This window comes from Perissodus microlepis, chromosome 18 (genome assembly GCF_051167445.1).
Source record: "Perissodus microlepis isolate ML-2025 ecotype Zambia chromosome 18, ASM5116744v1, whole genome shotgun sequence".
NCBI classification, from domain to species: Eukaryota; Metazoa; Chordata; class Actinopteri; order Cichliformes; family Cichlidae; genus Perissodus; species Perissodus microlepis.
The window spans coordinates 29102892-29126743 of NC_140478.1; the positions used below are offsets into that span (position 1 = coordinate 29102892).

The window sequence follows — 23852 nt, forward strand, 5'->3', positions numbered from 1 at the left end:
AATCAGTGGGTGGATGATGACATGGAATTTGCCAGGGGTTTACGAGAGGCAATTAATTTTTGTAGGGAGGTGGGAGGGTTGGTGGAGAGGAGGGGCACTGCAGCTCACGCGTTATTCCTTTCTTTGAAGCTGGTGATTTTTATTAATCACTCAACAGTTGCCTCACTTGAGTGCATGGCTGGGCATTAGATATAAATATTTACTTTTTCAAAGCAGAGCCAAACTTGTCTTGCTTAGTAATGGATTTGATCTCCTGCTGTGACGGTTCCCCGAACGACTCAACTTTTCCCGAAACATACCGACTGTAACCCAGGTTTGTTGCCATCAAATTTGCTACTCAGGTCCAACATCATGGTGTGAAATTCAAATGAGCTCTCTTAACTGTGATTTGTTTTATTTTGTTTTCTTTTGTTGTTGTTTTTTTACAGTGGTGACTGCAAAACAAAAGTATGAGCAGTCACAAGTAGGCACTTTTCAAAATGGTGGACAAGAAAAAGGCAGAACAGAATTGGGAAAGCAGTGGAAAAGGATGAAGAGTAAACACAGGGCAAGAAGAATATGCAATAAAAAGCTGCGTGGATGAAAAAGCAGGAAAATTGGGTAAACGGTAAAAAAAAAACAAAGAAGAAGAATGAAAGATGGGAGGGGCATGAAGAAATGTTACTCATAAAAAAAAGAAAAAAAAAACAGTTAAGAAAATTGGTAAGTGGCTTTTTGCTTTTTGAACTTTTCTCCACCCGGAGAACTTGGGTTAAGAAAACAATCTGACCTTTCGGTTTCAAAGAGTAGCGGGCTGGTTTAAAACTATCATTTTCCTTCCTTGATTTCCTGACATTTTGAAAAAATAATTTTTTTCTACATGACACTGGTATTATTGGATGGAGTCAGCTTGGACAACTCAGAGCTACAGTTTGTTTCACTGAGACCGTGGAGCTGTCCAGGGTGCTGAAGCACACTTCCAGGCCAGTCTGTGTAATACGATACATCTCTGAGACTGTTTTCAATCTCTTGCTCCTGCTCTTTTCTCTCTCAGGCCAAAACTGAAGTGGATTAAAAGGAAATGACATAACTGAAAAAGCTCACAGCCTGCTAACATTAACTAAAAACCAACGTTATCACGGCCCGTGTTGATGAGCACGCTGTGACTTACAAACTACCAGAATCCTCAGTGTCCTATCGGTTTTATTTCCTCAGTGGAAACAACAACATGGACTTCAAGTTAAATGAGACATCAACTCCTCGTCTACACAGAAGGCTCCTAATAAACCCAGTCCACTGGGAAAGGTTTATTATTATTAAACAGCATAGATGCAATTAAAAGGAGTCCATTTGAGTTACATTTTATGTTTATACTCCAAAGACTAAACAGCAACCATTATTAAATGGGCACAGTAAAAGCATATCTGACTGCATACATTTGTTAGATGAATAAAACATCGTGCTCTTTGAAAATCCACCGTTCTGGATGTAGCAGAGGATGCTTCTATCATTATTTTGACAGTATTGCTGGTATCACAAAATACTGCAAAAACCCAGAGTTGTTCCTGTATGTGTACGTATACATATTAATTCAGCGGGTGTAGGTTTTATATCTTCATATATATTAATAAATATACAAAGCACCTTGAGGCGACTACTGTTGTGATTCGGTAACATATAAATAAAACTGAAATGAATTGGTTATCAAAAATCTACGTCATAACTAATCACTCAACTAAAGCTAATTTTTTTTTCCTAATCCTAACTACATCTGAGTAAAACCATTGCTTGTAATTAGAGGAATTAGAGTGTTTAGTCAATATGGTCTGACTCAGCCCAATTCTCTTTGTCTGGAACATCCCTGGTGTTACTTTTATAAGAAGAAAGAGCAACATCATGGTGTATTTTGGTAGCAGGAGCACCAAACCAGAAAATTCCCCCAAAACTTTGGACTTACTCAACCTAAGGCAGCTTCTAACTAACTGACACTAGATCACAGACGCTGACCAGGGATTTTATTGGTACACATGTCCAAAAGTTAGAGTGTAAACTTTGCAAATCACAGTTCGACAACATGGCATTGGCATATCACCTAAAAACTGCAGTCTTACTTGTCTACATTCATCAGTTTAATGCTTCAGACTTTGAATGTGAGGATTTTTTTAACATATTTTTTTCCCACCATGTTTGGTCTAAAAATGATTTCATAACAGACACCCCATCCACATCGTCTCCTCTCATCAGAACTAAATCACTATGTGAACTGTTATATTTACTGTTACCCTCTAAAGTCAGTTCCAGCAATATTCCTCTGCAGTTCTTGTATGGCATTACCAGTTAAAATGATTCTATTTTCAGAAGTCATATGAATATGATCAGCTCACTTTTTTCATTATTCATTTAGCTGATTAAGCTAGGTACTAGGCAGAGTGCACTTAGTCTACTGTTGCTCATTTAAACCCACCAACCTATCACCTCTCCCTCAGGACACATTCATTTGTTGAAGTGTAGGTAATGATTTTTATCCACGGTTTGTCAAAGTAATCAAATATCCTTTGTTTTCCTTCCTGATTTTAAGATTGGGTTAAAAAAACTACTACTTTTTGACTTCTTATAGACTTCTTTTGGAAAAGGAAAATTGTTATTAGTGAATTTAGAATTTAACAATTTAAAGGTTTAAATTAATTTTATGGGGATGAGGGTCTCTTGGTCTAAAAAGAAAAAGCACCATATTATATGTATGAAATGTTGTGATGAAAAAGTCCACTTTTTGAATTTGCTCTGAAGAGGCTTTTAAAATTTGCATTCATCTCCATCACCTACACAAAATTAATCATCATAGACACATTAGAGTCACTTAGTCTGTCTCCTTGGTTCCCTCTCATCGTTTTATACATTTGTTGCTATGATTTAACAATTTCAGCAATCATCCTGACCAGACTGTGGCCCACACACTGACTGAATGCTTGACAAACACTTTATTTCATGCCACTCTCCAGCGGTGACACCTCTGCAGATATGGATTCATCTCACGGAGATAAAGTAAACGTACCTGCAGAAGTTCAGACCTTGTTGTCAAAACTCAAATCTATTTTCATCTGTATGTGACCCAAGCTTTTTATATGCATGCATTATATACTGTGGGTGCATTTGCCAAACGTTTTAGCTTGGCTGTACGCTTGTGTAAAACAACAGAGATACTCTGCAGCAGCAAAGGGCTGCAGAGGGAGTCATCTCTCCTGAACACAACTCTGGTGCAACTCTCTGGGGTAATTAGTATCTTTGTGCCTATTGAACACATCAAAAAGGCCGCTCTTTCACATCTTGCCGGCAGCCTCATATTGCACAGAGAGAGAGGAGAGAGAGGTGGAGGCAGGGTGGGGGAGTTGGGATGAGGAGGTGGTGGTGCCGTGGGAGGTGGGTTGTTGAAGTGAGTAGGTATGTATCGCAATTATGATGGCGCTTGGCAGAAAGCGACCGAGGTTCAATAGAGATTTTCATCTGCTGTATTGAAGAGGGAAATAAGACTGCTTATAGAAACTGTGGGTGTAATGAGATGTGCAAAAACAAAAAAAAGACAAGAAGAAAGATGAGAGAGAGAGAGAGAGAGAGAGAGAGAGTGATACAAGAGGATAAAAGTGTGCGTGTGCGTGTGTGTGTGTGTGTGTGTGTGAGTGAGAGAGGGGAAATTATCAGTACGGAATATAAACATAAGTAGTTTGTAGTAGTTTGAGTTTAAAAGACTGGTTAAAATGGTAAACCAAGTGGGAGGCAAGATGATAAAAATGGAAGATAAAAAACATCCTATTAATAGAATAATTAGAACAAAACAGAAATTTACTCTAAATATTATTTTGTAAACTCCTTCTCGGGGAAATTAACCTACTTTGATAATCCGACTGAATCCGACTGAAGTTTTCATTGTTTTCTCTGAACGATCAATATTAGACATCTTATTTGGGCCACTGATGTCATTTTCACTTGGCACAGGAGCTGCAGTGTTGGTTCCTAGAATTAATTTAATTGAACATTTTGATGATAGCCAAACATAAGATTATTATTTTAAAAGCAACTTACAGAAATAAGTTGCAACAATCTCATTTTGTTTGTTATTTTGATGCATTTTTCATTCACATTCACAGAAACACGGACACCAAAAAGCACAACACAGGCTCTGCTGGATGAAAAGCTAAACCACTCGAGATGTGGGCACATTTAGTTTAACCAAGGGATCCATTGCCTGGTGTTATTCTTCTCTATTTTCTTTTCTTTTTAAAATAAACTGATTTCATCAGCTCTAGGTGTGTAATAAAGGGTGCAAGTGTATTGGTGTTATAAAGAAAGGTACTCTATTTAAAATAAAGATATAGAAAACAAAACAAAAAAATCAGTTACATTAATGTATTTTTTTTTTATACTAATAAGGATTAGGAATACTATAACAAATTGAGGTAACTGCAATTTCTATTTCTAAAAATGATAGCAGTGCCAATATTAGTTAAAAACTGTAGTGGACTAAAGTTGGTTCATCATTTGAAAATTTCATTCAGATCCAGTATTTTTATTTTCACATGAAATATGTTTGCAGGGCTGTTTGTGGTGAAAAAGTGAGCTGCTTTCGACATATTTCACATTGTTTTGTGTGATGATTACATCCAAACTGCTCAGCTGGAAACTCACCAGGATCATGTGACCAGTTGAGATGTCCATATTTGAGTGGGCAGGCTCTTCGCTCCAGGAGGAAATGCTGCTCCGTGCCGAGGGGCTGACGGCTTGACCGCCATCGCTGAACTGAGAAGAGACGCTGTTGATCCTGGAGGAGATGGGCTCCGGACGCTCGGCTGGGGGCTTGACTGCCATGCGCTGCCGACACAGCTCCTACGGGAAGGAAGGCGGTACAGATTAGTCACTGCCGTCACGTAGGTGGGGCCAAGTAGTATTTTACTCATGCATGACTTACGACACTTGGCTGACAAATTTGTTTGAAATATCTTAACACTAATGATATAATTAGAACTAACAGCAGATAATGTTGCCTTGCTGTAGCATGCTACCTTCAAAGGGAAGTGAATAAATACACCTGACAGTTTGTAAACGGTAAAATAAAACCCCCACTAAAAACATGGAGACAGACTGAGAGCTTGCTTTTGCTGCAGTTGCATCTGATGAGGTTGTTTCTCTTTGATGAACAGTAATGGTGGTAGCTGAGTTTAATGTTTTTGTATGCTGCTGTGTTGCAGTTGTGGTCACTATTATTATCAGAATCTTAGCAGGCTTTTGAGCAGACCTTTATTTGACACATGTCAAATAAAGTTATGGCTGGTTAACACTCATTGGTTTCTTCATAATTGCTGCCCAGGGACTAATTATTAGAGCAACAGCTAATAGTACAGTACACACCATGGTTGGTTTTTAAAATAACTGAACAGTAAAATCAACTAAGCAAGTGAAGAATTAATCACTCTGATCTTATTTCAAAGAGGTTTATTTATTATGTGGCAGAGACAGCTACTGATTAATCTCTGGCTCCTGTCTCCCTCCCTTCACCCTCAACCGGCCAGGGCAGATGGCCCCGCCCCTCCCTGAGCCTGGTTCTGCTGGAGATTTCTTCCTGTTAAAGGGGAGTTTTTCCTTCCCACTGTTGCCATAGTGCTTGCTCATAGAGGGTTGTCTGATTGTTGGGGTTTCCCTGTATTATGGCCTTTCCCATACAATATAAAGCATCTTGAGGTGACTATTGTTGTCATTTGGTGTTATAAAAATAACACTGGAATGAGCTGAATTTAGCATGTTAACAAGTTAGCACTGGCTGGTACCCTTTTGTACCATGTCTGTCTTCCCTCAGTTCAGAGGAAAAATTGACCCTGGCGAAATAGTGTATCACTTCTTTTGTAAAGTGATTGATTGTGATGGAAAAACCAGACAGCTGAAGAATAACACAGTACATCCCAGACAGGCTGAAGCTCTTGGCAAGCAACAACTGTAGCACAAAATGGATATGATGGAGAAATGGACTAACGTCAGCACTGCCTAAAACTAGAGTAGCTGCAAAACACCAGCAACCCCATATACATATGTAATTCACATTTAAAAAGCAGTGTTTTAGGTCACATGGCCATCACTTGAAGTCAGTCATAAGTTCTCAGAATCAAAGTTGACAGTCCAAACTTTTGCCAGCAGAACAATGAAGTTTATTTAATGACTTGGGGGTTCTGTACATATGAGTGTAACATTCCTGAGCTCATTAAGAACCGTTATTTTCATCGTGTTAATTAGCATTTCCTTCCAAAAAAAATCCTGCCTTCTTTATAATGTGTATTTGTGAGTGTTCTTATTATTTCTCTTTTTGTCCTCTAAAATCTAAAAGGCTTAAAATCATAAAAATGAAAAAGGGCCACTGTGGGCATAATGAGAGAATGTGAGTAAAGAGTGGATTCAAGCAACAGAAAATGGGATTTGCTATTAAAATTGGGCTTAGTGTATTCTGACCTTCAGAAACAACTTTCAGTTACAACTTGTGTAGTCATGCTCCTGTAAATCACAAGTTAGTAAAAAACCAAACAAAACACACGAAAAAACAGCAAACTCACAACAAAAAGAATAAAACTAAAAGACATTTTGAACAAAACTGAAATCCTTCCGACTGGCTGTAAACACCTGGGCAAGAATGGTGAAAGCACCAGACACTTAACCACCAACTGCTGAATGCTGGCCAGCTTCCAGGATGTTGGTGGAAAAACAGCATGCATGCTCAGCAAGCTTCCCCTGAATACATTAAAAAAAAAAAATTTATAAAAAGGTTTTGGCAAAGTATGCCGCTCAGTTTCTTAGCAGCAAGTGCAATATCTTCATACGCCTGAGCAAACTGTCATTTTCGGTCTGCTGGATACGTGACCACAATGAAATATTGACACCACATCGAACTTTCAGTCTGCGTCTTCTCTACACAACTCCCAGCAGGACCTTTAGTGAGCTGTAAGGAATGACTGTGCCACTTGATACAAGAGGAAGGAAAAACACACAGTTTTTGAAAATCCGGAACAAAGATGTGCAGAACTAAAACCCCTCATGTTACAGTTAAAACTATCTGTGACCTTATCTGACATGTTTAAATGCTACTGATTATTTTTTGGCATATAATTTTTCGATCTAATTTCCTCAGTTTTGTTTTGAACATACATCAAAAAACTATCAACGCAGCACCTCATGTGTGGATGTAAAGAAACTCAAAGGCAAAAGTTTAAGACTGTGAAGTTAAAGATTTAAAGATGTTGCTATACGGTAAAATAACATTGTGGTATTCTGCGATAACCATCATGTGTAACACAATTGGCTGTTTTTAAAAATATCTTTAAAGGTGAACTTTTTCATTTTTTCAAATGGCATTTAAGTTAAGTTAACAATATTGAGAATAATGAAAAATAATGTTGCGCCTTTTCTACTCTTTCAATAAATTTTATAAAATAAGATTATATTTTGATTTCTCAGAATGAGCAAAATCGTAGTGTTTTTGGAGGGCATATTCCTTTAAAAAAGAAAAAAAAAGATACATGTGCTAATTTAGTGTTCAACCCTTTATTTGACTGGGTTTTTAGGCTAAGCAGAGGGGTATACTCGACATTAAAATAGCATACACTGTTTTAATGCGTTTACAGTGTTGGATGACTTGTTTTACTGAAAAATGATGAGAAACAGTCTTTAGAGTACATTTTCATTGGTTTTAGCGTTGTGTCAGAAGTGTTTTCCAATCAGCAACATGCTTAAACTCTGCTGTGCTTTTTCTCATTTTCTGTAACATGTATCCTGTTTCAGAGATGGACACTACCAAAGATTGAAATAAGGTCAACATGTGTGGAAGTACACCCTGTGAATCAAAAGCTCACCCTTCAGAAAGCTCTTCTCTGATTTCTAAGGACATATCCTTAATAAAGTTATTTCAGGAACACAACTCTGTCTGGCCTGCCCACCTGCTCATTCTTTGGGATGGGCGGCCAATCAGAAGAAAATTGGCTAAAACAGACAGTAATCTCTTGATTTAAATAGTGGGCTTCAGATAAATAAGGATTGTATAAGGTAGTTTCAGTATAGAGAAATTTAGACCCAACCATGCAAAAAAGGCTGTGTAGCTCACCTGCCACAGGTGTAACATTTGCCTGGCTCATGAGATGGTTCAACACACAACAGGTTATATTCAAATAAATCTCTTTCTAAGTCTTATCAAATTGAATGCAGCTTGGAGACAGGCCTTGGGGGAATCTTTGTTTCTGTTTGCCCAATTGGCTGATTTGGTTGTGGGTGTATAATTGCTTTGTTTTTATTGTCTTCCTGCCTCATACCCAACCTCTTTGAATGCTGTAACTAGAATCTTTCCTTAAGTCAGACAACCTGTTAGTCTAACAATAGCTGAAGTTTTGCTGTCATTTTGAACCTGCCGAGGTTTATAGGTAGTACAGAAATAAGCTTTCTGCATTGGAAATTAAGCAGGCTTTCAAATAAACCCGGTTAATAAAATCTAAATAATAAATAAATAAAATCATCTAATAATTGAGTAAATTTGTAAAGGAACAGTTACCTGGCACATCCTTTGCTTTGTACTATTTTAAGCCATACATCACCTGCACGAGCCTACAAGGACGGTGACTACAACAGGAGACCTAGACCAAAACTCTGTGGGTATCTGTGTTTCTTAATGAGAGAGACGCAGATGATTAACTGACCCCGTGTTTGATTGACGGTGGAGGTAATGTGAGCAGGCCTTCATTAGTCCGTATCTGATCTGTCTGATGTTCTCGTAGGTCGGCACCCTGACAATGATCTATGGGCTCGGACACAGTCTCATAAATGCGTGCGGATTATTAAAGTGCTTCGATGCCTGGCCCGGGGATTCTGATGGCGCTGCGGGCGGTGGTGGGGAAACATAAACACGCTTGGATTTAAAAGAAGTGCGTACTAGAAGCTGTTAGAGGAAGCACTGACCTACAGTTAAGTAAAGTCTCAAGTGCTGCTTTTATTTTTAGACTTGCAGTGTCAGTGTTTTGCAGCAGCCTTGTTTTTAGCATGTTTTAAGTTTAGTATGTAAGTATTTAGCATCTAAGTTTGTTGTTTTTAAGTTGAAGGCAGCTTTTGGGTTAGGGTTTAAAACTATTTTGAGTGGTCCTGATGACATTTAATATATTAAATAATTAATTGTCAATAAAAAAAGATCAACAGCCCTTTCACATGTCATTATTAAAACTAGTCACAATAAGGGCATCCCAGCGTCAGTTATCATTATTTTACATAAGCATAACTGACGTTGGCATCCATTCCCATGTGGATTTTTACTTTCCAGTGTATGTAGAAATATTTCTCAGGGTTCCTGAGTCAATGGAGAACACTGAGAAGTAATTCTGGAGAGTTTTACAGTGTTACTCTTATTTATTCAAATGTTTGATTTATGGTTGGAGGCTAAGTGGATTTATCAGATTTAGCCGTGTGTCTCTGGTTACAGATCTGCAGTGCTGTTAGTTCAGGGTTGTAAATCATCTTATCTCGTAATAACACCGCTTTAATCGATATTCTGTGTCAAATGATTAATGTATTAAATAGTTAGCTGTGTGATAACTGCATTATTGTATGATGAGGCGTCCCATTACGACCTTGACTGACCCTGTTGGAGATGTTTTTGGCATGACTAACTTTCCTGATGTGTTCTGAGTAGTTGGAGGTATAGACCACACTAAAGGCTGCACGTCCCTTTATGAATGATGCTCACTAGTGTTAAGGACAGGATATATTTTATTGTTTTAACATTTAAATGCGAAAAAGTAAAATGGCCTGGTAAATGGCCTGTATTTGGGACTTGCTTTACACAACCAGTCATCCACACATTCACACACTGGTGATGGCAAGCTACATTGTAGCCACAGCCACCCTGGGGCGCACTGACACCCTGTTTGGCGAGGCTGCCAAACAGTGGCGCCACCGGGCCATCTGACCACCACCAGTAGGCAACAGGTGAAGTGTCTTGCCGAAGGACACAACGACTGTCCAAGCCGGGGCTCGAACCGGCAACCTTCCGATTACAAGGCAAATTCCCAACTCTTGAGCCACGGTCGCCCCGCGAAGTAGTGAGAAAGACACACAGACTGTTGTCACAGCTCACACAGGGGGTTTTATGGCACCACACAAACTACCCAATGTCAAATCTTTAATAAAAGACAAAAATTGGCCCCATAAATTCCCTTCTGGCTGCTAACTACACCAGTTTGCCCGATTTCCTGTTTTTGCTACATCCTCTGCTCCATTTTTTGTGTTCAATCGGCTCAATCACACCGAATTGTGGGCATTTTGTCACACATGATCAACAGCATTCATACCGGAACAACTGCACACGGTGAACTTTGCAGCTGCAGCAAATTTTTTTATGATGTAATTAAAACTGCCTCAAAATGGCTTCCCTCCGAGAGCCAATTAGAGGTTAAAAAAAAAAAAAAAAAGCAAATAAAATAATGTGAAGGAAGAATATAACCCGGGACAGGTTTAGAGTGCGGACAGTGCAGATTTACGGTGCCAACACCTCCCCCATCCCGGAGCAGTGTCCATACAAACACGAGTATCTTTTCTTTTTCTTTCTTTTCTTTTTTTTTTTTTTTTTTTTTTTTTACAGTGTATTGATTTTAACTATACATACTTCATCACTTTAATGACTTTGGTTAACATCAGCATGCCAGTCTGATGCGTATTTTCCAGCTTTGACTAAACTGACTGAAACACCAAACAACACATGCTAATGCCTTTGGCACTAATATCACTCAAAGCCTGCTAAAGAGTGGTTGGCGTTCCCTCTCTTTCTTCTTTGATTCAAAATCGTGACCACTCACGAGTGAACAGCCTTCCACGTTCAACTTTTTGCTTGTTTACGAGCATGTACGCTAAGTGCACTGAATGCAAAGCAGCCGCACTTGCTGTACGGACGTGCATGACTTGGGACTCTGTAACAGTTGGGTTCCACTGAGTCTTTTACTAAAGACATTACATCTCATTTCTGCTCAGTGGCACTGAATCCATGCAGTCTATTAGATGCTTTTAAGTGAAACCCCTATTGTTAGTGTATTCAAGGTCATCCAAAAGCCCAGTGCTGTGCCAAACAGCAGATATTGTAATGCAGCAAATGAAAAAATTATCTTTCCAGGAAATCCATACTGGCTTTTGCTGCCTTCTCGATTAATTTATAATGAAAGTATAACTCATGAATGAAATGCTTTTTGGCAAATCTAAGGTTTGGAGTCACCTAGATCAACTACTGCATTAGATCTGACAATAAATAAGGGTGGATATACAGTATATGTTCAGCATGATGGAGTACCAATCTCTAAAGAGCTTTAAGTCTTTTTAAATTGATTTTAAGACACAATCCATTCGATCAAAACAAAGGTCTGTCTGGGAGGGAAGGAATCATTATTAAAATTGATGACAGCATTTAAAATCAATCTGAAAAAGATTTTTTAAAATCGTTTTTAATTATTAGAATGTTAGCATAGCATAGTTGCTATATGAAACTATGAAACTCACAGGTAAAAATACACAGATTCACAAGAAGTCAAAAATAGAGTGCATACTAAATTTGCTCCTGACACAGGCCTTTTTTTTTATCCAAGCCACTAAATAAGAAAGAAGAAAATCAAAGAGCATGATGTGGAAAAGAAGGATGCACATGTGCCACATCAACTCTTCCCATATGAATAAAGGTTAAAGAAAAACCCCAACAACCCCCTCTCATGGGCGTCATGCCAGGGAATCCACTTGGTGCCACATGACCATCTCGAATCATACATCAGCCCCGGGGCAGCACAGGGCGTGTAAGTGCTGGGAGGCACGTGCCACCCGAAGCACCCCCTTTTCAGAAAAGCTTGCTAATAGGGACGAAGGTTGGCTTTTGGGGTGTGCCAGCAGAGCCTGTCAGGCTCACAGGGGTACCTCTGTTTACATGCCCCTCTGACCAAATCAAATTCAGAGGCTTTCACCCAAGTGCCCTTCCTCTGTGCTTAAGCAAACTAGCAAATAAAAGGGGCAACATAACACAATCTGTGTTAAGGAAAAGGGATTTAAGGAGTAAAATAAATTATAATTAAAATATACATAGAACGGATACTTAAAAAAAAGAAACAGAGGAAAGAAGAAAAGAACAGAAGGGATACAGAGAAAACAGAGGTGTAGGACAGAACGAGAGTTATTGTTTGCTTGTTTAATCTAAACTGAGATGAACTGGAAGCGCATTTTGCACATATTCATTGGCGATGTTAAGATCTTATGATGTTGATGAAAGTCCTTGAAATTGAATTGAGAAAGAGAGAGATTGTGAAAGTGGAGTAAGGCAGGCTGAGGGACGCCAAAAAAGAAAAACTAAAAAACCCTCATCAGTAACAAGTCTATATTTTTTTATTTCTTAAAAAATATGCAAATATGTTCATTAGTTACCAAAGCATTTCTCGTGTTTCAAGAAAATTCCTGGTGTGGGTGATGATATCTTTAAAAATGATAATGCTTCAAGATGATATCTCTTGATTTGTGAAAAAAAATCCATGCAAAAAGTTGAGCCTCGCCGCAATCTAGTGCAATGATCTCACGCTGCGGAGCGGATAGTTTCCTCTCTGCTTTGAGGGGGGGAAAAGACTTTTAGTAGCAGATAAAAGTTCGAATCAGATGTAAAGGTAAACTGACAACGACGTTGCAGACTCCCACGTTGGCAGCAGAGTAATCCAGGGACTGACTGACTGACAAGCATCATCCACCATCTCCCCGCCCAGCGCTCTGACACGCTGCACACAGTCCTCTGTCGACGCTTGTCAATCAACATCTCCTTTGTCGGTGTCGGCCAATCCCACATTGCCGTTACACCGTAACTGCTTGACTGACACGCTGGGAGCCGGGGAGCTGAGAGCCAAAGGTGGAGGGGATTCAGAGGGAGGTGGTGGTGGTGTGGTGACGTGATTGGAAGGCGGTGTGTGTGTGCGTGTGTAAGGATGTGAAGCGAGGCCTCAAACAAACGCGCCCAGGGCAAGAGTCATTAATATGCAGTGGTTGGTTAGAGTGTGCATGCATACACACAGCACGCATGTGTTTGTGCATATTTGTGTCTATTTGACAGCCAGCATGAAGGAGCTGCAGTAGTAAGGCCGTCAGGCAGCCTGCCGCTTACTGTCTGCTTTAATTGCATGTAGCCCTGGAGACTGTGCACACACACACACACATACACACACACACACACACACACATACACACACAGACAGACTCCAGCCCAGGGAAGCCCTCTACACAGCAGCGCTGACAAAGAGACGAGGTTTACACGGCTAAGATGGGAGCTGAACACTGAGGTCTTTCACTGAGGATGACGGCGGCTCACTGTCGAGACTCGATAAAGACGACAGAGGAAAGAGAATCAACTAGAAGAGCTTTGGGAGTGCGAGCAAAGCAAGACTGAAACCTCCCAAGAATGAGCAACACAAAGGTTTTTGTAAGCGCTTAATCAGATAAATAAAGCGGAAACACAGCCTTACGTGTGAATTTTAATTAGCATTTTTCAATTAGAAGCTTAAAGTGACTCTCGGAGTTAAGTAACCGAGAAGATAAGTTTTTCACTCTGAGGAAAAACAAATATTTTATGTAGACTGAGATCAACCTATCACTGGCCAGGGCACTCGTGCAAAAAAGATTTTTAATTTTAACGAAATTTTTAGCGGCATGAATGTTGAATCGTCTTTTAGAAACCTCTCTCGCTAAATAGAGATATTGCTTACCAGTAAGGGAGAAGCATCCCTTACTGGTAAGCAATATCTCTATTTGCAAAAAGCAACATTGTGAATCTGTAAGTCACCAGTGATGAGGTAAACCTTTGACGCAGTCCCACAGTCTATTTCAGGAGGTAAAAATCCCTGAAGAGGAGCATAAAATGTAAAGCACTTAGGGGCCAAGCTGGGCTCATTATAAAATCAATGCTCACAGGACTACTCTCATTTAAAAACATGGTGGGGAAAAGGTCAGAGAGAGCGAGAAAGAGAGACGGAAAAATCTCAATCTAATTCTTTGCTCAAAAAGCCACTTAATATTGGATTCTGTAAATTAAATTTCACACTCTGCTATTCCGGCCAAAGGATAATTACCGCAAGCAGAGGAAGGAATGGAAATAACTCGAGGTGGAAAACCTGTTGGATTGGTGATATTACTTCATGTCTCAGACAACAAATTATAGCAGGAGACAATCAGCGATCACCACACACCATTAACGTAGTTAAAACATGTCGACACGAGAGTGAAGGCGACGCTGAAAGAAGAGAATCACAGAGTCTGTCTCCTTTAAATCACAAAATCAGCCCCGGAGACTAAAGCAGGGATTTTCAAGCCATTTAAAAAAATTTAAATTTTTAATTACATAGAGAAAAATAATAGTGCATTTTGGTGTGTTTTTTAAATAATCTAAAAAAGATGAGTCCTAAAAAAATATAATTTGTGACCAAATCTTACTGTGGATTATTTATGTTTCTTTACATAGAGAGTCGTGTGAGATTTACTGTAAACAGTACAGGTAATACAAAAACTGTAAAAACAAAACAGTGCACCTCAATAATAAACACGTATCGCGTTGTTCTGCAACGGCTGCCATCAGTTGCAAGATGATGATTACAAGAAGCAAAAATATGGTTGTAATAAAAGGCTCTCTCATTATGAAGGTCCACAAAACTTCCACTTCTTAATGTTATGCACACACAGGAGAACTCCTGTTTATGCATCTTTCATGTGTTATAAACACAACACATTTTTTTAATATAAATATATATGTATAATGTGAATGTGTGCACAGATGGCACAGTAACAACTCCTACCTGGTAGGTGGCGGTAGCATCGCTGCTTGTATCTGTTCCCAAATTGGTGAGCTTTTCTTTGATCTTGTGGTGGGAACGGTGCCGGAGGCAGTAGACCACGGTGGAGGCCAGCAGGACTCCAACGATACACAGGATTGACACGACGGTGAGAATGAGGAACTTGGTTGACTCTGTCTGGCTGTACTTGGTGGGGATCTGGTTGATCTGGCTTCCCTGTGGGCCACAAAAGAACAGATGAAAAGGGTTAATAAATTGCGTCTATTACTATTTTTATCTGCGGTGAGTGGTTCTCTTTGCAGCTCAATGGGTAGAGCGTGGTGCTGCCAATGTCAAGATAAGAGTTTTGATTCATCCACCCTGCTAAAAATGACTGCGGTCGTGATGGAAGCAGGTGCTTTTGGGAAGAAAAAAAACCCGCAGGGGTGTGAAGCTGTGTACCTAAGAGTGTGCATGCTTTCAGGTGATTTTACTGATCAGTCAGACAAGAGGAACTAATCTGCAAAATCATCTGGCAGTGTGTTTGATTGGAACAACCCTGCAGGCTCTCAGAGCTTCATGGCACATGGTTTGATACTCCTGGATTAAAGCAGCCACCAAAGAGGCCAAAACCCCCCCAAAAACAAGTCACACTGGAATCCTTCGATTGACAAGATAATATAAGCGTGAATTATTTTTGCTACTAATCAGGGTTGCATGGGTAGATGAAAGTGTAAATCACATGGTTCTTTTCTTTCCTTTTTTGGAAACGCATAAACATGCATATCACTGCGCTCGATGAAAAGTATAATCACAAGCGTTTGTTCCACCATCTGTGCCCAGGAGTGCATAGAATGCATAAACTCCTGTTTAGTAAAGCATTCTGGATGTCTCTAGACAGCTCAACACCCCGCTTGCTATATTGGAGGAATTTTCTACCACCATGCACAGAGGCAACAGACGTTCTGCTGTCTTGAGCAAGTGCCTCGCCAATTCCGACCTCAGCTGCAATTTAATCCAGCGTGAGAGAACCAGATCCTTCAGCAAACAACTAGAGATTAAAGATTTCTTTTCAACCAGTCAGCTGCTTAAGATAACACAATGGACACATACTGTATGATAAAAGTCTGTCTGAACTGCTTCACGAATGTGCAATCATTTGAGAGCGGAGAAGTAAGTCTTATTGAGCTGTTCATTATGAGCTGCAGCTCCGACTGCTGCTTGCTGTTCATTTTCAGACACCAACGCGCTCCAGATAATGGGCCTGTTGCATTTTACCTGACTACTACTAGTTAACAATAGGCAACATAATTCCCCGTTATTACGCACAGCATAATGATCTTGCCAACAAAGAGCGAGGCAAGAACCAAAAGAGTAGAGCTACAAATTGCATAGCCAATGACAGGCCTGTAATTCCTCTTCACAAAGAATTATCAAAAGAAATCAATCGCAAAAACAGCTTTTCTTGACTTGTTCCTTATTTGGAACCATTTTTTCCCCCATATCTTTGTCGCACAAAAGAGATTACCACTCATTTACGGGTACAAAAAATTCAAACGCTTGATGGTCCCAAGCACATAACTATGCTTATCGCTGCACTCATCATTAGTTTGTCCTAGCTGTAATTTTATGTTGCATATTAAGCTTGTTTAAAATTACTTTTGTATTCTGACAGAGAAAAATAATGATTACAAAAAGAAAAAAACAAAGGTTTTCTCAACCCTGGAGAAAGGCAGCTTGAGGGTGGAAAAAAAAGGGAGGGGGCGGAAAAAAAAATCCCTGTCCCTCAGTGGTAGAGGTCACGGAGATTAGGCGAGGTGTGGCGTGGTGAGTTAATGGAAAGGAGGCTTTGAAAGCAGCAGGGAGAAAAGGGGCAGTCCTGTCGGATCCCTCCTGCCTGCCTGTCAGCACAGAGAAGCCCTGAAACCCTGGGAGATGGGAAAAGGACCGCTCTACCCTGTTAAAGATTGTTCTGGAATTCTTGTGAGGTTTCGGGGAGTGACCCCCACCCCACCGCCATCATCACTCGATAATGCACCCTCCCTTCATCGTTCCCCCCCACCCCGTGATTTCATTCATTGCCGCTGCTGCATTCAGCACCTAATAAAGAGTGCCCGCAAAAACACACACAATGGGGGACAACAGTTGTCCGATGCTTTGTGGGGTGTCCAATTTGCTTGGGGAGTTCTGAGCCATACTGTAAAAGCTGGTCGCATAGTAATGTGACGGCCCTGAAAAAAAAAAAAAAAAAAAAAAAACAGCAGCTGTCTCTGAGTAAGGCTCTGAATTAAAGTAGAAAATATATATATATGTATGAGAAGTAAAAATTGTGATTCAGCTTTGAAGTACAGGGCACATTAAAGATTTATCTGCAAACTCAACTTACTATAGAGCCTGTTCATGAATCAGTAATAAAGATAATGTAGGGAGTCTGTTTATATTACATTTATATGGCTGCTTGTCCTAATGTTGCATTACACATCTGCACGAGCAGACGCAATTGATTGTGGTTGGCTTGTGTATTTTTAATGTTTCTCTTCATTAATGTGCTTTTAATGTAAAAGATCGCGGCAAAAAATATCAGCCGTTAAGAAAGCATCATAAACAAAAGTAGCTGAGCAGTAGCCTGTATGCGTTGTGGGCTCGGCAAGCCCATTAATAATGCATTATTGCTGATTCCACATGCTTCCACTGCAATCATCTTTTGCAAAATGTATTTTTTTTTTTAAACCCATGGATCAAATAACTTCATTTGTCATTTTACTCCCCGAGTCATCTCATTGTTTTGTCAAATTAAGTTTCATGGAGAGGGATTGCATCTTGCTTGGCTAGTAATGGCCCATAATTCAAGGCCCTAACTGTAACAGCTCAGTCATCTTTCACGGGACAGATGCCGGCGTTTCCAAAGCACACTCCCCACTCCGTACACACACACAGGCAGAGACGCACGCACTGATCCCACCTCCTCCCTCGGCCTCTTTATCATGGCTGCCTAGCATGTCTGTCTATTGATTCAAACAAATGTAGCCTGACCCCACCTGCTTAATCAAGTTTGGTTGCAGTTGTTAGTAACAGTAAAAGGGGGTGGAAGGGTGTGTGTTGAGCGTAAGAGGGGGAGAGAGCGAGAGAGCGACTTGAGGGCGTATGACTTGTTAGTTCACAGCTATGAAAAACGAGCAGCCATTCTAGCCGAGCTGCAGCGGCAGATGTAGCAGAAATTTGCAATGATTGAAAATCAAATGTTTGCTCAGGATGGGAGGTGGAACATTCACACATGAGCCAACGCATGCAGCCATTACTGTGAAAATGACTGTACAGCCTTTTCGGTAATATGCATTATGAAACTAAACACTTGCATTTGAAAGCTTGTACTCGATGTAAGTGTGTTACCTATATTGTACTGTATGTTTCCAGTAATAAGCGGCAATCTGCTCGTCTCTGCGGTTCTAAGGCCTTCATCGTTTCTCACTCCCGAGACTTAACCCTTTCAATCTAAGGTGAATTACAGCCCAGCACATAGAAATGAAAGGAAATGTAAACTGGTTCACGTTGCTGGTGTGATTGTAGGTGAAAAAGGAATATCACTACGACTGCTGGGTTGAATCGCTAGACGGATTAAAACAGAAATTCAGGCTTTAATCTAAATCATTCCTGGCTCGGAAGTATTTTTCTCATGGTTCAGACAGACAAAGAAAAAAGCTACAGAAATCCTGTTTGTTTCTGGAAGTAAATCGGCCGTTCTGATCAAGACTTTTTGAGCGAGCGTCTGAACATGAAAGAAAAATGTTCTCTCCCCAAAGGCAGAGGGGAGATGGGAGTTCCTTTCATGCTTCCACTTCCATTGTCCATCTGCTCCCACAAAAATCGATTGTACTTGCAAATTTTTCATTTCATATAAGCAAATGTGGTTTGACATACAGTGTGCAGTGCCTCCTGACTATTTCTGAAAAGCATTAATGTAGCCCGTCAAGGATGCCGGCTGTCTGTCTGGCTGTAGACGCTGCTAGGTTCATCCCTTTTCAGCAAATATCAGACACACTCCCTGCAGACAGATAGGCGCCTTTACACAGGAGGGAAAAGAACAAAAAGAATAGCAGAACACCTTTGTTTTTTGTTTTTTAATCACATGGTGAATTTCTTTAAGCAGTTTAGTGTTAAAATCTTACTTATGTGGGCAGCAGCCTAAATTCCATAGACTTACAATAATCTTCTTTGCAGCTGTTACTACTAAAACCTTACTTAAATCAATTAAGAAAATAGATTTAGGTTAACTCTCCTCAAAAATGTGAGTAAATCATTCATTGGAAAAACTAATGATTCTGGTCTTTGGTTTTGCGTGGACGTTTGGTGGTGGAGCGGTTAAGTCTCCTGGTCGGTATGAGTGTGACGGGGTGTATATGTGTGTGCGTGAATGGGGGTGTGGATTAGCCAGGCTTCCATAGACAAAAGGCAGATGGATTTGCACGGCTCCGGCTTATTCAGAATGGGTAAAAAAGGTCAGAGGGAGAGCGCCGGCCAGCTTTTGTTTTCCTGGACGACGACCGCTGTAGAAAAGATTTATCCCTCACCTCTGATTCATTCCGGGCCTTTGAAAAAGTTCAACCAGGGTTTCAAGAAAACCTTTCAGCAAACAAGCACACAGAAACACATCATTCATACACATGTATGCACGCACACGCACACACACACACACACACATAGCGGGATGCATGAATAAGTACATTTTTACTATGCGTGCATTGCAAGAAATATGACTACATTACATTTCATGTACTTACATCTGCTGGTGCACAGTTGCATGTATGTATGTCTTTCAACAACACACCCACACACTCTCAAACGCCGTGCACTGATGTCTGCACACTGCACGCACCCAAATTCAAATGCACCTGAGTCAAACTTTGCACAAAACAGAAAAAATGATCCTTTGCTTGTATAAGCACCCACTTAAAAACCAAGCAACAACTCTATTCATTTCACCTCACCTTCACCGGATTAAACCGATTCTTCTGCGATATCACAAATTGCACACAAATTAGGGCAATCCTCGAAGATGAATATCACAGCATTAAAAAAAACAAAAAGAAAACAAACCACAAGGTTATTTAAAGTTTGCACTCCAGCAGTGCGAGGCGGCAGCTGAGCAAAATGAAAACAGCAGCAAATCCCATTAAACTGAATGTTATTACAATGTTACGGTGAGATGCAGCTGCATGAAGCCCCCTCGACCACGGTGCGCCGTCACTCACTGTCTAAACTCCACGGATACTCCCACTGCGCGTTCACCTTTAAAATATTCGACTTTCCGGGACAAATTTTAGGCAATTTTTAATCAAGCGAAGGAATTTCTATCGACACACTAGGTTCTAAATTAAACTGATGCAATATTGTATTTGAAAAACAATGTGTTTAAAACTAGGGCACACTCCGTCTCTTTTAGAGAAATGACTGAAAAGAGCGATACCAGAAAAGACCCATCATCTTTAATATTTCGCAAAGATTTGTGGGATAATTCGACAGCTGTGGGTACTGATTAAAATCAGCCCACATTAGCATGCAAAACAATTAAAACCTACCAAAAATCCATGGTGAGGTAATGCAACAGACACCTCCTCTTGCGTCTATTTCCCATTCCACTCCGGCTGCACGGACTCCACAGACTCAGACAGCATCATACCAAAGGAGGAGGAGGAGAGAGTCAGTGAGTTGGAGAGAGAGGGAGTTTCATCTCCTCCCATCATCTCCTTTGGAAAAAAAAAAGAAAAGAAAGTTCCCAGCTTTCTTTCCTCCCCCTCTTCTTTTTTATGCCATTAACCTCATCCCTTGTAAATAACAAAAAAGAAAAGAAAAAAAAGGAGAAATGCACCAAAAGATTTCTCTCCAGTCTTCTTCCTGATGCAATTCAAGATACGTTTGGAGAGGAGATGACAGGAAAAGAGAGGAGAGGACGAGCAGCCTCCACTTCCAGAGGGAGGAATGATGCTATTTTTTTTAAGGAGAGAGAGACTACAAATGTGCTGTGGGGCTCCTCCTTATATTCTTCCCATCCCTCCCTCCATTCCCTGCCTGTCTACAGCACATGTCACCTCCCCTTGTTGCCATGGCTACGGCTCCACATGTTGCCGACAGGAGGAGGAAGAGGAGAGGAAGAGGAGTTGAGGACAAGAGAGTAAAAAGGGAATGAAAAGAAAAGGGGGAAAAAAGAAGAGAGGACTGGAAAAAAAGGAACAGGACAGGAATGATGAGGGAAGGAGGCAAAGGAAAGGGACGAGGCTGTAAGGAAAGGAGGAGAGGGGATAAAGGGAAAAAAAGCAGGACATTCCTTTTTACAAGTCATTCCGACTCGTGCTGCTTCTTAAAATCTTGTTTTCCTTCAATCAAATTAAAGTTATTCTGTAGATGTGGCGACATCGGTTTGTTTTCTGGGAACAAATGGAAATATCTTCAGGCACATCAGTCCTCTGCTGCCAAGAAACTGCTGCTCGATTCAAGAAAATTCAGGCGACTAAAGATTTCTCTTTAAGCAGAATTATCTCCATGGGCAATGCAGTGTTTTCTTTCCCAATCTGACTTTAATAGGATTTTAGGACTATTGGAACTTGTTAAAGTTAAAGGTAAAAAATGTGTAGATTTCCTTCCACCGAACTAAAAGATTTTTCTCTCACTCGTAAAAAAAAAAAATTATTGATGTGTATGACTATTGACAGAAAGTGAGCTGTTTGTGCGGTATAACAAATAGAAACTGACAGCTTACTTGCAGTTTTGATTTAAATTGAAGGACCTGACTGTGACCTAACTGTTTGCATGTGAAAAATATTAGTTTTATTTAATACATTACCAAATATTTGCTCATAGCTTTGAAAAAACAATCACATACAGATTGATTTATGTCTTTCAGTTTACTGTACCCAGCTATTCTTCTTTCGTAATCATTGTTGGCGAGAGTGAAAAGGACTAACAGCTGCAGCGAACGTGGACCGTTAGAGAATTAAGTTGGGAAGCTGTGTTTGTCAGCGTACTTGCATGTGTGTTTGTGCATTTGAGTCAGAATTTTTTTTTCTCATGTCAGATGTCTGTTGGGGTTCCTTGTCTGTGTGTTCGTGGATGGAAAAACAACAAACTTAACAGTGTTTGCAGTTGAGCTTGAAAAAAAAAATTTAAAAGAGAGGGCAAGGCGAGGAGATGCTGCCTAATGCAATTGACAAGGTCCTTCCTGGGGAGCGTGTGTGTGTTTGAGTGTGTGCGTGGGGCTCTTCAGTTCATCTTTCTTTTCAGTCCCCTGCATCTCCTCCACATACACCCCCACACAATCTTTTGTCCTCCTTGGTGGCAGCTGGAGGTGGCAGGCAGCGGAGACCCTGCTCTCCTCTGTGTGCCGAGAGGGCTAGGAGGGTGGGGGCAGGGAGTTGCTTGGTGGAGTTTAGGGGGGGCTGACCGGTACCTCCCACCTCCCATCGGTCCAACTCTCAATGCTTTGAACGCAAGCAAAAAGAACTGGAAGTGACAAAGTTGGGGAGCTTTGGTGGCCTGTATTTGATTTCCTCTTCCTTTTTAGCAACGTGAAAATCGCTTGCCGTTTTTCTGTTTTTGTTCCACACACACACACACACACACACACACACACACACACAATGCAATACTACCTGTCTGCATCACAGTTTTAACATCAGGCCATAAGCAGAAGTGTTAAATTGTTAACTCTGAACTCTCAATCAAGCAGTTCCAACCTAGAGAACTTTGGTTAGTTTGGATAACAATTTGGTCCACCTATTATGGGAAATACTACTTTCCTATAGCACCAAACAGCTGATACACTAACAGTGGGAGAGACAGACGCTTTTACTCAGGAGTGCGTGGAGGCCAAACATTTGCTCAAAGGAAGATAAATACATCCACTCAGATTATTCATGTGGCAACGTACTTGCTGGATATGTACATAGACATCTGTTTGCCAATATATTAACTCAGATGAGCACATATACTGTCATTATTTTTTCCACTTCCAGCTTAATACTGTAAATATTGATAATATTAATGTTATAAAATGTACTCAGAGCAAGCTACATCGTTATGGTACAATACAGTATATTTTTCTTGGTGAGTGGAGCGTCTCATGGTACATAAATACAAATAATACAGAAAGTGCTTTGAGATTTATTTAAATTAGTAAATTATTTTATATTTCGACTTAGATTGTTGTGGATGTGTGATATGATTTTTTGTTGCTTATGTGACTAAGAGCAGTATTAAGCTTTGGTTGAAAATGGGCCACCAAGACAGAGACTCCTCCATCCAACCGGAAATAAATCTCAAGGTGTTGAAATGTTATGTTCCCACAGCTGAGAGTGAAGAAATTACAACAAAGCTGATATCTTGTCATAGTTGAAGAAAGATGCAGTTCACTTTTTTTCCATATTGACAAGACAGCTTCATGCAGTTATTTGTTGATTTGTTGAATGCACATCCATAATGCAAATCTGCTTTTTGAACACATCCCAAAGGCGCTATATTAGACTGAGATCAGGCCTTTTGAGTACTGTGAACTCGCTGCCGTATTCAAGAAACCACTATCAGATGATCTGTGGTTCATAACATGAACTGTTGTCCTGCTGAAAGCAGATGGGTACACTGTGGTCATGAAGGGATGTACATAAATGAGTAACAATGCTCGGGTAGGCTGTGGTCTTTAAGCAATGCTCAACTGATACTAAAGGATTCAAAGTGCACCAAGAAAATATCCCCCACACCATTACAGAGCCACTAGTTGAACAAAGCAGCGATCTGCGCTTTCATTTCATTTATCCCGAATTCGGAGCCTACCATTTGAATGTCACAGCAGAATCTCTTCAGACCAGGCAACATTTTTCCAGCCCTCTGTTGTCCAAGTCAGAAAATTATAGCCTCAGCTTCCTGTTCTTAGCCGACAGGAGGAGTACCTCTGCTGCTGTAGCCCATCTTTCGACCAAGCTTTAACGAGTTCTTCTTTTAGAGATCCTCTTTTGCATACCTTGGTTGTAATGAGCGGTGGCTTGAGTT

At 40.3% G+C, this 23852-nt stretch overlaps 1 protein-coding gene across 2 annotated transcripts in view; it reads right to left on the reverse strand.

Annotated features, from left to right (window-relative positions):
* Nucleotides 1-23852, reverse strand: part of LOC146368110 (receptor-type tyrosine-protein phosphatase N2-like) — a 217722-nt gene that overhangs the window by 43074 nt on the left and 150796 nt on the right. For both annotated transcript variants that reach the window (XM_084911857.1, XM_084911856.1), the window contains exons 13-14: nt 14841-15053; nt 4660-4857 (exon numbers count right to left, since the gene is read on the reverse strand). In XM_084911857.1, coding sequence (XP_084767983.1) covers nt 4660-4857; nt 14841-15053 — 411 coding nt within the window. The remainder of the gene's footprint in view (nt 1-4659; nt 4858-14840; nt 15054-23852) is intronic.